At 36.8% G+C, this 16,488-nt stretch overlaps 1 protein-coding gene across 1 annotated transcript; it reads right to left on the reverse strand.

The window, feature by feature from the left end:
• Positions 1-1,713: 1,713 nt before the first annotated feature.
• Positions 1,714-13,486, reverse strand: LOC147406668 (S-adenosyl-L-methionine-dependent methyltransferases superfamily protein). Its single transcript, XM_086432558.1, has 10 exons — positions 12,587-13,486; positions 6,511-6,660; positions 6,135-6,405; positions 5,708-5,818; positions 5,256-5,415; positions 3,382-3,639; positions 3,170-3,230; positions 3,059-3,073; positions 2,393-2,508; positions 1,714-2,229 (listed from the first exon to the last, which is right to left on the reverse strand). Exons 1-10 carry the CDS (start codon positions 13,271-13,273, stop codon positions 2,031-2,033), a joined length of 2,028 nt encoding a protein of 675 aa, XP_086288684.1. The 5' UTR covers positions 13,274-13,486; the 3' UTR covers positions 1,714-2,030.
• Positions 13,487-16,488: the final 3,002 nt, after the last annotated feature.

Here is a 16,488-nt window from a genome sequence, read left to right on the forward strand (position 1 = left end):
CAAGAAGGAAAAAAGCTACGTTTTGGTTACGTGGAGATTGCCTGCACATTATCAACTATTTCGGTTTGTGAATGTTGTTGGATCATGCTGCACCAATGCCACTTAGTTCCTTATGCACTCTCGGTCTGTAATAACAAACTAAATTCTATTCGGTATCTCTATAGTCTACTTGTTCCCCTATGGGATGTGCTGAGAGCAAGAAAGGAGAGCCTAATACAAACACTCAACGATATACAAAACCGCCCTTGCGAGGCATTAATATATTTCTTTTACTGATAGAGGCATTCGAGCAATATTGGTGAACAGGAGTGCAACATGAAGGTCTAAGTCTTAATATAGTCCTATATATGGTAACTCTGATTATCTTTTGTGGTAGATATAACAGTGCGCAATAAGAGACCACCACATTATAACCAAGCAAACATATAGGCCAGTCTGCCATGCAGATTAGTTCAGATAAGCTCGTAACTTAATTGTTGTCTCCTTGTTACTTTCTTATTTTCTTTGTTGCTTCGTGTTCAGCGTTTAAACTGATGCTGGAGAATGAGATAGAGAAGAGGAAGAGTGGCATTATAAGGATCAGTATATATGTCTCATGATGTGCTCCGCTCCTTTGCGGAACACCCCTTGATGGAGCAAATTGTCTGTGACTTCCGAGTGTTGTGAAGAAATATGAAGTGAAGAGCATCACAAGGCCTTATGCAAGAAGTATAGGACATTCCAAATTTACTCGGAAAAGAATTTGCGAACTTTTCAATGGCAGACCAAGACAATAGTAGCTCTCTCCCAAGTTGCTGGTAATGTGGAGAACCTTAAAAAAGAAGACAATTATAGTGAGGCTCTGGACAAGGACCCTTGCTCGTGCTAGAGATCTACCATGTCTGACTTGTGAAGGAGCCTTGCTTAGTCACACCATTTGAAGGTGTTGATGATACCTGGTACATAATTCATTCGCACTCCTCTAGAACGTGTGACCTCGACAGCTTCACGTACAAGGGCTTGGAACATTCACAAACTGTGGTCTGGTTTTTGAGCTGTAATCAGTGTTCTACACCTTAGTATTGGTGGGTTGAGATTTCATGATGATGAATTTGAATCTTCGGTCACCACATGTGAAGAACAAGGAGAAAAAGAATGAAGTTGGGAGTGGTTGATCTCAATAATCATTGCACACCATTGCTAAATGATGGGCTCTTCGTTGATGATCTTCAGTTTGCAATAAAGCTCGTTAAGCAAACATAGAGAAGTTACTAGCTTTATTAATGGCACTGGAAAACTACATTTGGGGTGGTGTTTCCATCCAATACCATGGGAATCGCCTGTCTTTATTTGATAAGATTTTAGGTTTACTAAAGCGAGTCAGAAATGATCCGGAGGCCATCGATTGGTTGCCCCATTGACTTGTCCAAAAACCAAGTCAATCAGTCCAACTTTTATAAAACTTCCATTCAGTTTTTCGGTTTATATTAACAAATTTTAAGCTATTAAATGTTGGTGATTATACAAAATAAGATTCATCATCATCAAGAAGCTTTGTTTCAAGGATTTGGAATTGACTAAATGAATCATGTTCGTCCATTTCAATCTGTCCAGAGCCACATCTTCTATTATTGAAAGTGTATTCATAACCATTTTCATCATGTCAATCCATGTACGAGTTAAAAGAAAGAGAGATCCTGCTAAAGTGTCATAAATAATGTTAACAAGACATAATACAGATTTAAATTGCTTTATTTTCTATTTTATTCTCAAAATAACTCTAAATCTTGTCTGACAATCAATGTTAACCGCGACTAAAGTACATGTAAATTTACATGAAAAATTGTACAAAAACTTTACCAGCAGAAACAACTAAACACACCACAACACATTGCTGGAGATCGTGTGAACCCGAGCATGACCCAATTGAAGGTTGGCACAGTCATCATCTTTTTCACCTTCTCTAAACTGAAGCTTCAGCATGTCGAGATTGGGAAGAGATACTACTCCCTAATTCCCAAACAATTCACTATTATACTAGCTCATACACGCTACAGATGCTTATCACACCTTAAGACCTTCCAGCTTGCGTGAGGGCCCTCAGCAGTGTCCTGCAGTGTCACTTGCCACCCCATGGCCTCGGCAATATCTTTAAGTTCACCCGTAATAGATATCAAGTCACGGATGTAAGCACGTCCACCAGGCCTTAGTATCCTATCCATCTCAAGCATGATGGTTGAGATGTTGCATCTGTAACAAATAGAAGATAAAGAACGTGACAACGATGAAATCTTCCCCTTCAGAAAATCAAAATGATGGTGTAGCTCGCCATGTAACTAAATATAAGGGATATGCAATCATTAAAAGGATTTTAAAGAAAAGGTTGTCGATTCATACAAAAAGGAGGTATTACCTTTTCTTCTCAATAGTGAAGAGGCCTGCTGCATGTATTAGGTCATAAGTTCTTGGATACGTATCAAATGGTTCACACCTGAGAATGAGTTTCAGACATATCAAATGAAAATAAATAAATCCAATTTAAGCAACAAGACCAATAATGGAACTACCATCAGAAATCTCACAATGTTTTAAATGGAAGTCAGACCAATCTCGGAACAAAATTTTGGCGCTCTTTCAACATTTAAAAGCAATATATATTTGGTGCCCAGTGCCAAACAAATGGAGTTAGATGTATCCAAAGAATAAGAAAGTGTTTCTCTCAACAACGTAGCTAATACGTACTCCCCTGTTCAAGGCATTGATAACCTAGAAATTATTTGGGCCAATTCTGTTTTGATTCTTGACACCTAATCTAGCCAATGTTATCAATTATATTCAACAATATGATAGGACTACAGGTTGTGCACATGTAACCCATCAAGTTACTGTATAGTTATGCACACCACACAGAACCAAATGTTTGAAATTATAAACTATCCACCAAATTCCTTATTTTTTTATGCCATATTATGCTGCGCATTTGGTGTTAGATTACTGTAAGGCAAAAAAAAAAAAAAAAACAGTTTATAATTTATATAAATGCTCTTCACGAGTCTTTGATCAATTCACCGTTTGAGACCTGCACAAATATTTCCTAAAAGCCAACATGGAAAAGAAGCCATACTCAACATGCAAACTGCATACTCATCAGTCCACACGGTCATATATAACAGGCAAGGGTTTGGCCCACTAGTAGAACAACGTTCATTACCCAGCAATCTACTTGTAGATCAATCACTGCTGCTGCAAACCTATCATGACCACAATGCACAACCAATCAATGAAGTATAATAATAATAAAAAAACAAAAACAATCTGAAAGATGCAATTAAAAATGATTTCTTAAGTTTCTCTAAGAAGTATGTATTAATAAATGGACAACCGCAGGAACAAACACCATACCCTCCAAACCCAGCCCTCATGTCCAGCACATTTCGTAGATTCAATTTTCTCCAGTGGTATGCACGGACATAGCTTTCTACTATGTCATACCAATATTTTGATTCTGCCTTGAAGAGCTCCTTTCTGGACATGTAGGCATCCATTTCTATGCTCTGGAGCCTATCAGGAGGATAATGCAGCCTTGCAGGCCATGTAGTAACATTTGCTCCGTATCCATTCTCAGGTAGTCGAGTAATACATGCTTCCAGACCAACATTCCTGCATAAACATATAGCATGACAATTACTTTCTTTTTCCATTCTCTTGTTTTCCTTAATAGGAAAGATGGGGTTGGACACAATAAAACACCACACTTGTGACAGAGAGCACCATCCACTCCAATATGGCTAAACCCCCACTGACCACTCTCTTTTATCTATTATAAAGCAACCAAAATTTGAATTTCTGGTTAAAACGAGAACTTAACACGAAAAGTAAACTAAAATACTGATTCAATTGATGGCACGTTGATGAATCCATCACCATGGTTTTTGCTGACATGAATTAGAAAAGGGGGGAGGCAGTGGCTATTGCATATATGAGACTGCTACCCACAACAACTTGCTTAGACTCCCTCGGCCGAGAACTCAACTTTTCATTAGCTTCAATAAATCATTTTAAGAAAGAGAAATAACAGGAAAATTCAACTGCCCAACTTTTCTGGGACATTGCAATGACAAACCCTCCAAAAGACATCTGGGAAATAAGAGAGTTTTAGAGGGGAATTTTTTAAAATTCTGTAAAGAAAAGGAGGCAGAGGACAATTTCACTGACAAGCCAATTAGCCAATGCTGACAGTATTAGCAACAGAGGTATATTACACAAATATATGAAAAAGGCACAGAAATGGAATGACGATACTTCGAGGATGTGATATTTTGGCCAAGGCCTTCTTCTTCGCATCTACTTTTGGATCAAGAAGTTAATAGGTCTTTATTTTTATTTTTATGCCTCATGGTCCTAGACATGCTGGAATGGAGTATTCAAACCCGTCCTTTGGCTTGTATATAGAACTTTGGAAGGCTGATAAAGGCGAATCAATAAAGTCAAATGCTTGGGTTGGATGGATAACTGCTATGCATGGTAGAGTATGGGTAAGATCTGGACAAGAATGTTATCTGTGAGGCAAATCCAGAAGGTTGTTTATCAGATTAACGATCCATTTTCCATGTTAGCATCCCATGTATCCAGAGAACCCCATTTTAAAAGGGTATGAAATCTGCGGTGAAAGCACTGTCAGACATTTGCCTACTTATATGTAAAGTGAACTTAAGGATGTCACAGAAGTGAAGAACTAGCAACTTGTCGGGGAAAAAAACAAGATAAGACATAAAAGGAAGAATAAAACAATATCCTACACTCCCAATAATACTATGATTCTATTATTCTATTTGGTTCCTTCAGCCTTCCGGACCTGTATTAACCAACCAACCCAAAAGACCAATCTGTTGGAAAGGGGGAGAACTATGAATACAAGAGGGTCACAGGGCTTAACTGGCTTATGATACACCCGAAAGTGGAGGAAAATATACACTCAACACTCCCTCACCCATAAGGGCGGAAAGAATCGGACCCGTGACCTATACGAACCTGGCAGCTTGATACCATGTTAACCAACCAACTACTCCAAAAGGCCAATCTGTTGGAGACGGGAAGAACTATGAATATAAGAGGGTCACAAGGCATAACTGGGGTAAGACACACCTGAGAGTGGAGGAAAATATACACTCAACAACCTGGACACAGCGGAGCCTTTAGACACCACTAACCCAGAAATTAGAAAATACAGTCATACAAAATATCAAAAACTGAAAGGTGCTGGGTAAGGAAGTTACCAAACATTGTCCGGGTTATCATCTGGATCACATAGTGGAGGTTTAGTTCCAGCTTCACGACTAACATAGCAGCTATTGTTTAAAGGCTTACGCCATATAGCAATATAACCCTCTTTCTTCACAAGTTCCCAACAAAGGCGATCAGTGAGGTCCTCCATCTCTGTATGTAAATAACACCGACAGAATTACATGTAGATGCGGTATTAAACAAAATGCATCACGTGCAGGCAGAATAAGGTGATGTTGAGAAGAAAGCATTAGAGTAAAAGATGTAAACCTTTTAACTTTAAATGGTACAGATAGATTATTAAAAAAATAATAATAATAAGTCCTAATAAGTATAAAAGAATATAAATCATCCCCTGCAAACTTACAATCTTTGCATAGGCTTTAATGAAATATAATTCTTTTTGTGGAACAGCAATATGAATGGCATCTAATGCATGAGATACCTTTCCATTGTTCTTGTAGGTTGTCTTCATGTTTATAAACAGGTTGTGCTGCCCAAGCAAAGTATCCACCGGCTCTGAGCATCCTGTTGACCTCGAGAAGCAATATACCATCTTCACCGCAAGCAAAGGAAATAACAAACCTGATCAGTACCAAAAGCTAAGCAAATTCAATTTCAATAATCAAACATGTGGATAGAATGCTTCCTGTACTGTTCTATAGAAAAATGCAGTTCCCTTACTGTAAAGAAGTTTCAAAAGAAAACAAAAGAAGCAAAAAAAAATTATGAGATTAAGCTTACAACCTCTGATCCATTTTTTTTCCCCCGTGAATTAATAAAGAAAATGTGCTACCTTGGGCTATCTGACCACTTTAAAATGATCCGACTCTTTCTAACTTGAAATATAAAACAGAAAAAAATATACACACCGTCACGGGTCCAATTGATTCTACATCTGGAACAATGTATCAACTCAAATGCTTGGCTTGGATACAACAAACGGTGGGTTGCAAACACAGCCACCATAGCAGGCACCCCACGCTCAAGAGCAAATTGAATTTGGTTCTCATGCACATCTTTTGGTGCTATGGACAATGTGGTCACATTCCGTGAAAGTAAAAAGGCACCAAAGCTTGCTACTCCACATCCAACATCCAAGGCAACTCGGGTGTGATGACCAAATGCAATATCAGGAACCATCTGCATGTTCAGTTTAGAAGGAAGTTGACATTATTCAAAGACAAAAAACAAAGTACATTAATATGTCTTTCCCTCTAGTCAATTGTGACTGCAAAAACAGCATACCTTTGAAATCTGATTCAAGTATTCATCAGCCCCGTGTATAAATTGGGTTCCACCTCCTGGAAATTTGAATTTATCTTTTGCTCTTGAAATCCAATTTTGACCTCCTTTATCTTCAACCAAACGCGTATGAGGTACATTGCTGAACCATACCTGTAATGGTATCTCAAACTTTAGCTAAGAACTTTATTTTGGAATATGAGCTGTGATCACAGGTCAAAAGTAAATCTTTAAAACGTCAATTAAACGGCAGCAAAGGAAAGCTGGGATGAGCCTGTAACTGAAACCATGAATTCAGGGCCAAAATCCCAGCATTCTTTTTATTTTTTATAAGTTCAAATTTTATTGAAAAAGAAGCAGGGTCGAGATGACCCCTAAAATACAAAAACTAATCAAAAGGAGAAAAGAAAAAGAGAAGTGCTTGGATCGCCTCCAAATTACAAATAAAATCCCAACGTACAACAAAATTTTCAAAAAAAAAAGCCCCCTTGAAAGCTTTCCCACCAAAAGAACAAAATGCCAGCGTACTTACTAAAAGTAGAATAAGAGATGTAGGGAATGGAAATCTGAAAAGATAAAATTGTTCATGAAATCATGCTGACTAACTACACAAAGAACACTCTGTGTTATGGCTGGCAATGATCCGATTTTTATCTGACATCCGAACTGTTCCGATCCGGAAAAATAGCATTTGGATTAGAAATAGCTGAACCGAACATTTTTTGGATCAGATTTGGATCACCCTTGATCCAATCCGATCCAATTGAAATAAAACTTTATAAAAATAATAATTATTATTTTTATATAATAACATGATATTAGTTGTCTTCTCACCTTCTCAGTTTTCATTGGGTTTCCATGGTCTCATCTAAGCAACAGATCCATCAACGGCCAAAACCAGCACCATCAGAAGACGAACGATCCGGTCTCTCTCTCTCTCTCTCAGTTGTATTTCAATCTGACAATGAGGTTGTCAGATTATGCGTTTTTGCCTATTTTTAGTGTTTAAAATCATCGATGATTTCTGAGTATTGAGGAGAGGTGGAGATGTAGAGGAAATTAGAAGTTCTTGGCATGTGTAAAAATAATTGAATTGAAGGATCTGTTGACCACAAGATTCTAAGATTTGAGACATCTCTCTCGATACATGTTCAAGGGTCTAGATCAAGTACTTATAGGTGTTAGATTGTAAACTAACACCTGTACTCCTTGATTGCCACGTGGCGCATATTTAGCTTACAAAATTTGGAACTTTCAATGGGGTCAGGTTGGGTCAATGAACCTTTCAGTTTCTACATTCAAAATGATGTTTGGTTGATCATGGTCTGGATCAAATTGGTTGTGGATTGATGGACTATATAGTTGGATCGGCTGTGGTTCCATAATTTAGTGATCCGATCGGATCGGATCCGGATCATTCAATAAAATATTCGGATAGGTTTGGTATTAATCCGGTATCGGACCGATCCATTGCCAGCCCTACTCTATGTAAAACACACACAACGCACAAAAACAAGAACCCCAAAAAATCGTAATACACAACCCCAACCCCCCCCCCCAAAAAAAAAAAAAAAGAACTACCAAAAAAACAAAAAATGAAGCTCCTTATTCTCTTGCAATTAAAAAATCCTACTAATACAAAGTCCCCAAAGAAAACCCCTTGGACTCTTCTTAAACCCTAGACAAGAGATACATAGCTTCTTTGATATCCAAGATTACCTTTTATTTACCTCTTCAGAGGCTCTTGTATTCCTCTCTTTACAAACATATCAACAAATTGCAAAAGGTGAAAGGCTTCATATAATACTAACCCTAGTTTTAAAAGCAAAAAAAAAAAAAAAAAAAAAAGACTAGAAGAGCAACTCACAAAATGGGTGAATATTGAAAACGTCAAGATCTAATTCGCATGAAATAACGAAAATAAATGAGACCAAATGACGTTAGAAAATTAGCAATGGAAAAGGAGATAATTTACATACTAACAACTTTCTTTTACACATACCACAAATGTGATTTTTTTAGATAAATACCATAGAAGTTCACAAGGATCTTTCCACACGAGATTCTATTGTTAGGTCCAACTTACATCGAAGTCAATATCCCAATCATTGAGGTTTTATCCTAAAGCTCAAGTCTCATGAGATGTCATTGGGTGGTGTTTTTTTCCTATCAAGGGTGTGTTTGATTGCACATGGAAAATAGGTAGGAAAGTCATTTTACGCGTGTTTGATTGGTTTTTCCAAGGAAAATGATTTTCCACCCTGTTCCAAAAATCTAGCAAAGTGTGGATTTCACTTTCCCATCTATATCCATGGGAAAATGAAATCCACCCCCAAATCAAGAACCTAACCCTTTCTTCTTCTTCACCACCACCACCGTCATTGTCAACCGCCTCTCTCTCTCTCTGTCTCTTCTTTTTCTTCTTCTATTCCTCATCCTCCCCCCACCACCTCCACCGTTCCTCCTCACCTACCCCCCTCTTTTCCTTTTTTCCACTACTACACACCCTTAGATAATGTTAAAAGATTTGAATACTCATACTTTAGGACAATTTTCCCAAACTAATTGTCCTCCCTTGTCTACCCTGAACCGAAAACCTTTAGTGAACCAAAAAATTCATTTTGAATGCTCCTCCAAACACTACATCCATATGAAGTTCGCACCTCTTCATTATCCCACTCAAGATTCTTAAAACCATGTATAGCAGCTAGGGTAAATATTTTCTAAGGTTAAATTGTTCGTCCCAAAATCTCCAAAGCCGCTTCCCATCATGGCATCATTCACAATGTTCATTTTCATGAGACTGAGACCAAGACCACCTTTTGTGTTTGGGCTACAAATGGTTTTACAATCCACCAAAAAATATTTACACTTTTCTTTATAGTTTCATAAGAAATCCATGATCATCCTTCCAATTATCCTTACTATGGAGAATGAGATGGTTAATCGTTTAGAAGAATAACACCATAATAAACACCTAAAAATCTGTGTAAGAATCCCCTAAGATTAGTAACATGTCATCAACAAACTACAAAAAGGAAAATCTTTTGGCCATTAGAATCGTTTAGTAGCCCCTCAATCAACCATTCTATGCAACATTCATCCCAAAGCTAATATCAGCACAAGGAATATGAAAGGGGAAAGTAGGCCCCTAATAAAAAGCATGCCTACAAAGTATTGAATTTTGAAACATTCCATGAAATGTATCAAAATATTTCTATTTCCACAAGGCTCGATCTGTAAGAAAAACCATTGATGGTTCCAGATAATTGATTCCAAGATAACATGTCTTCTCCAGAAGGAGCATCATTGAATGAAATAAGAATAAATGTTTCATTCCATAATTTAGATGTATCCTTCTATGATAATTGATTGGCTCACCATTAACGATGACATCATAGTCTCCCCGTAGAGCATCTGCAACGGCCTATATTTGGGGAGGAAAAGATATTAAAAAAAAAAAACTGCTCCCAATAACCTTCTCAAATCCTTCCCTATCACAATCTCCCCATATTTTATCACAAATTTGATTTTGGTTTTACAAAAGCTTTGCAAGTCTTTTCAACCCCCAGATCCCATCATATTAGAGCATCTCCAATGGTCCTCAATTCCCTATCATCAAAAATAGGGAAGAAGTAGCATATGGGGAGTTTAAAAAAGGTGGGTGTTGTAGTGGTCAACTCTTCCCCATTTGCAGAAGTTACTCTTGAAAAGGTAGAGTGACAAGATGGTAATTATATTGGGATTTAAAAAGACATGTAATGCCATCATTTATTGATGAATAGTGCATTAATTAAAAAAGTGGCACAAGTTGTAAACAGGGGCAGTGGCAAGATGATAATATTGTGAGAGTTTTTAGGTTTGAAAATACTAGTAAACTTATGCAAAAGATACCTCAAATTTGGGGTTGAAAATGAGAAAGATCATGATGGGGAAGGTTTTGAGGAGGTCATTATCTGTTTTTTGTCCTTTCCTCCCCAAATATGGGTAAGAGAGCTAGATGAGGAGACCGCTGCAAATGCTATTACTATCTTGTCACTCCACCTATTTACATCTATGTCACTTATCCCATTAATGATATTATTTATAAATAAATGATGACAATAATATTTTTAAAATTCCAATATGTCACCATCTTGCTACTCCACTTTTTTAAAAGTAACATTTGCAAATGAAGAAGAGGAGACCAACACAGCACCCACCTTTTTTAACTTCCCCATATGTCACTTTTCCCTATTTTGAGGATAGGGAAGATGAAAATATTGGAGATGCTCTTAGTATTTTAAATTGTTTTAGGTCCTTTCTACAATATGATCTCTTTTTATGTTATTAGTAGTTGGATTTTTTTTGCTATTTTTATATTTTAATTAATAAGTTGTAGACCCAAGATTTCTTTTACGTTTTTCTTTTATTATTATGTGAAATAGCCACTTAAGTGGTGTTTTTAATTTTTTTTGCAATTCTTATGGGTAAGCTAGACTTGAATCTATGACCTCAAAGTTGTTTTGCAATGTGTCAAATCAACTGAGTTATGAGTAGTTTAAGTAGTTTGCTTCTTTTAGCCTTTATAAACACATGTTGTGTAATTGTTTTAAGCAACCATCATTGAATAAAAGAACTATAGATTTTCTATATGAGAGGTATGAGGCCGATAATGGTGCGAGACCATTATCTCCTTGGTGTGATGCCAAGGTAAATCTATCTTCTTCCTCTCATTTATCGTATCTTCACTTTTCATATTCTCTTCTTCATTTTTCTGTTTTGGCAACCCTAGATATAGTTGATTCATCATCTCCAACTAAGCTTGTCATATGCTTCTAAATTTGTTGTCCAAAACCCTGAACAACATTAAGACTCTTACTGTCCCACAAAACCCAACACAACCAAACTACCCTATGCCTTCCATTCCCCAACCGAGGTTAGCCCCACCAATATATCACAACAAGTGAAAACCTGTCGTCCCCGTTTTCTACAACCTTTAGATCTACTATACATCAATTTAAAAAGACCTACAACCATCTAAACTGCATTCTATTCCTCCCAAATCCTCATAAACCTGTTGTCAAAAAATTTCAGCATAGCCTAACCGAGTCCAATCTAAATCCCCCATAAGCCTAGCCAAACCTTCCCTATACCTATAACCCATCTGGAATTCTTATCTCAAACTCTAACCTTTTCAAAACCTATCCTAACACTCATGTATTATCTTCCAAAAGTGTTTTCAACACTTCATCATCTTGCATCAACCATCTTTTTTCTTGGCACAATTTCTTGCTTCGGAATGATGGGATTTTCTCTTGATTCATCTTGTTCTTAGCACTTTCCCAATCATTAGATGCTTGCCTCAACTAATCCAAGATGACATTTACTACTGACACCCAACCCTCCCCATTCCGTTCAGCTAGGAACAGCCCGCACACTATTCCTGCTATCAATTCTTGTTTGATTTGACGTTCGTCATCTTTGTCCAATTTTTGGATAATTTTTTTCTCCATAGAGTTTTCTCTGCCTGCTACAGTATGCCTCCAATGGGACTCCTAAAATCCACTCTGTCTTGCTAAAATATGGTGTTGTCCTTCAGCCCCTTCCTCTCTCAATCCACTATCTGGAAAACCAGGTTTTTTTTCTCCTCCCCAACCACTATCACAATAAACACTTTGGCCTCCACAACTATTGTTTAATCAGCAACATTCCCAGAGAGATTATATAAAAAAGTTAACAAAAACTCAGGGTGAAAAACCTCCAAAACCAAATGAATCGATTCCCACCTTCTTTCATAAAGTGATCAATCCCATTAGTTAATATGAATTTATAATTCTCAATGTCAAATATCTTGGTTTTGCCTCTTAATGTATGTATTAAGTTGGATCCATGCTCGACGACTTTTACAGATTTCAAACATCTGAAACCAAATAAAACTGAAAACAACATTTTGGAACACCTGGAATATCAAATTGAAGTAATTAAAAACTATAAAAATCTCAAAATGCAATATTTTCAGATAAAATGGATAAAAGACAGTAAATCTACCCAATAGTAATACTCACAATCCAGGAAAATTTTCTTTTTTGAAATTTACCTCATCTCTGCTTCTCGGCCAGGGAATCGGGGCTTTGTAACCTTTCGGTGGAGGAATCAAACAATTCAACCTCTTCTCCTCCCCAGGACAATGCCGCTCATACTTCTCCCCCTTGTCGGTGGAATTCAACTTCTGAATCGCCTTCACATTATCCAAACAAGGTATATACTCTCTCATACTCTCTGCGCACATCTTAAATCTCTCGATCTTAACCCTAGATTTCGCAACTTTTCCATTCTCCTTCTCCACCTCCGTACCATTCCCACCCCAATTCTCAACCAAATCCGGATCGAACTCTCCCCCGATTTCGAACTCATCTGACATCGTCCCATTTTCATCAATAACACCTAATCTCTCCATCACCATTGGTGGTGGTGGTGGTGGTGGTGATGGTGGTGGTGGTGGTGTCGGTGGTGCCGATGCAGACTTCAAAGGTGGTGAATTCGAAGAGATTACAGTATGATTGGAGCTGAGAGAGTTGAGATCTAGTGTTTTGTTGATGTTGCGAGATTCAGCGATCGACGGTGGAGATTGATGTTGTTGAGTGTTGAAGAATATCAGTTGTTGAGATCCATTAGAGAACTGTTTGCCGAGGTAGAAGAAAGCGAAGGAGATCAGAACGAAAGCTGAGATTTTGATTAAAAATGGGGTCTTGAGGAGGATTTCTGGGCTGTTTAAGCCTTTCATGATTGAAAAATTCCTGCAATTCTTCTGTTTTATTTGATATTTTGAATGTGGGAAGCTTTTGATCTCTTCTTTGCTTCTCAATATTTACAAGAAGAAGAACAGAAATTAGGGTTTCGAAGATTTTTTTTCTCTCTCTTTGGCTGTAAATGTCACAGAAGACATGTTGAGGAGAGAGAAAGATACAGAGCAGAAGAACCAGAATAGTTTCTGATTCTACGATCTGTTTCGTTTTTTGTATCATTTTCGATGTTCTAGGCACGTGGGGCGATGCTGATGTGACCAAAAGCCACGTGTCATTATTTGATTGCATCTAAACTATATACATTTGGTTCACTAATTTGGTAGACCTAACCTGGTAATTTCTAGTTGTCGGATTTGAGCCGTGGTTTTGGATCCGATGGGCACCAAGAGTCCAATTTGAACCGGTCGAGTTGGATTGGATCCGATTGGTCAAGTCAAACTCTCACAAAGTGATTTAACTTTAATCGGTCTTGTTAACATGTGCCACACGTTAAATTTTCGCTCACAGAATTCTGGGATCCACCAATCACATATACCCACGTGTATTGAATGGTATTCCTAATTTACAAAAATTACCCTCGTTAATTACTACTTGTGTGCTTGACGTGGCAAGCACTGAGGAGGTTGTGAGCACCATGAGAAAAAAAAAAAACCTACCCGTCTTCCAGGTGGACGAGTGTATTTATTGCACTTTAACGTGCCCCCACGACACACGTTAACAAAATCCAACTTTAACATCTTATATTTATAACTGATAGTTTCCATTAACACACCAACATTTACTTGTAATACATCAATCTTTATGATTTTAAGGATTAATGCATTGTAAGTAAAAGTTGGTGTGCCAATAGAATCTCTCTTAATTGTGAAAACGGAAAAAACTTTGAAACCAACAGTCCACTTCAAAGCTTTTAAGAAGAGTCGTGCTAGAGAAACATTGAAATTGGCGTCGTTTCACACATTGGTGTGCATACAACCATAAATGCTTCCCACTTGTATCCCTACGAAAAGTATATATGATTTTATACCAACATAAACTTCTGTAATATGTGAAATGATGTCAATGTTGATGTTATTTCAGCATTTCTCTTTGAAAAAATCCTCTCCGCTAGATTACACATGACATTTCAAGGAGGTGTCTAAACTTTTGCAAAAATATAGGGGAATGAAATAAATTTAAAATGCCACATATCTCATAATGAAGAGGGTTCCTTCAAAATTTGAAGAGAAATCCCCACTTCGAAGTTTGACTCGACTATGAGAGCTTGTTTTTTTTTTAATACGTACTTAAGAGTCCTTTCATAAATTCTATAACCCCAAGTCAATAAATAAGAGAGTTGTTATTGTCTCACCAACTTTTACTAATGCCACACTAATTCCTATGTAAATTACCAATGAATTGCACATAGTTGTTGTGACATTAGTAAAAGTTAATGTGATAATGGTAACTCTCATAAATAAAAGGGTCTCATTTCATCAAGACATGCGAAGAATGACTCGTGAAAAAAAAAAAAATGATCCCAATTCCCAATTAAAGAAACACAAAATCCAATGATTTGGAGTTATCCTTGAAACAATCATCCTTTAAAAGTATGAGTTATCCCAATTCCCAATTCCCAATTAGTAAAAGTTTTTGTGTTTATACAATTGTGATCATATGTTTTCTCACGAGTCAACGAACTTGTATGTATATGGGGGATATTTCGTAACTATGGTTTTATGAAAGATTCGTGATAATCCGACTCCCCCATGTGGCATACTCAAAATAATTTATTGACGTAGCATGTGTTAGAACCATAGCTTTTTTGCCTCAGGATACACATAGGCACATCCCCATAAATATGTGGGGTTCTGCATCCCAAAGCAAAAAAAAAAGATCTATGGCTATGGCATACGTCACATCAGGAGATATTTTGAGTATCCCATGTGGGGGGAATCAGAGAATCATTACTCTTTATGAAAATATTTGCAAAATATATTGTATTATCATTTAATATAAAAATAGGGGTATTTTTATTTTTTCAAAATAATATTTAAAAAAAAAAAGAGTATTGTTGGAGTAACATTGAAATGTATATCAATTTTGACATTCTGATATGGTGGTGCACACATAACCAAGATGCCTTTCATTTGTATCTCGATGAAAAACATCAATGGTTATGTATGCATCACCCCATTAGAATCTACATTTTAATGTTACTTCAGGATTATCTTTAAAATATATATATATATATATATATATATATATATATGTGGGTAGCGTTCAATGGTAAACTTTTTGGCAAAACATGAGTTAGAGGTTTTGGAATGGGTTGATTTTTGGTGAGGATGATCTCTACGGTGAGGAGATTATCCTCACCAAAAATCAGCCCATTCCAAAACTTCTAACCCATGTTTACAAGTTGAAAAATCGTGGACCGTCCAATTTTTGTAAACTGTTTTTGATGGGGTTAGAAGTTTTGGAATGGACTGATTTTTGGTGATGATGATCTCCTCACCGTATAGATCATCCTCACCAAAAATCAGCCCATTCCAAAACCTCTAACTCATGTTTTGAAAAATGTTTTGCCAAAAAGTTAGTCATTGAATGCCCCCCCCCCCCCCCCCAATCCCCCCATATAGCCAACAGTTTGACAAACACATTTTTCAAAACATGGGTTAGAGGTCTTGGAATGGGCTGATTTTTGGTGAGGATGATCTCTACGGTGAGGAGATCATCATCACCAAAAATCAGCCAATTCCAAAACTTCTAACCCCATCAAAAATGATTTACAAAAAATGGACGGTTCACGATTTTTCAACTTGTAAACTGGGGTTAAAAGTTTTGGAATGAGCTGATTTTTGGTGAGGATGATCTCCTCACCGTAAAGATCATCCTCACCAAAAATCAGCACATTCAAAGACCTCTAACCAATGTTTTGAAAAAGTGTTTGCCAAAATGTTTGCCAAACTGTTGGCCATTGAACGGGACCCTAAATATATATATATATATATATATATATATATATATATATATATATATATATGTATATTATAATAAATATAAAAATTAATTGTACAATAATGCTATTGAAATTTTTTAGACTTAAAAGAAATATTTTTATAGCAGTGGGGTCTTGTTAACGTGTGCCCTAAAATGCAATAAATGCACTTTGAAAATTGGATTTTATATAAAAATATCCTTAAAAAAATCT

This window comes from Akebia trifoliata, chromosome 3 (assembly GCF_017979445.1).
Source record: "Akebia trifoliata isolate Shusen 1 chromosome 3, ASM1797944v1, whole genome shotgun sequence".
In the NCBI taxonomy this organism is placed as follows: Eukaryota; Viridiplantae; Streptophyta; class Magnoliopsida; order Ranunculales; family Lardizabalaceae; genus Akebia; species Akebia trifoliata.

What these genes read in the sequence shown, in the direction of transcription:
- LOC147406668 (XM_086432558.1), bottom strand. Translation starts at nt 13,273, where the DNA reads ATGAAAGGCTTAAACAGCCCAGAAATCCTCCTCAAGACCCCATTTTTA. An exon ending in GGCCGAGAAGCAGAGATGAG is followed by an intron (nt 6,661 to 12,586) that starts GTAAATTTCAAA and finishes ATACCATTACAG; the next exon opens with GTATGGTTCAGCAATGTACC. An exon ending in ACTTGAATCAGATTTCAAAG is followed by an intron (nt 6,406 to 6,510) that starts GTATGCTGTTTT and finishes CTGAACATGCAG; the next exon opens with ATGGTTCCTGATATTGCATT.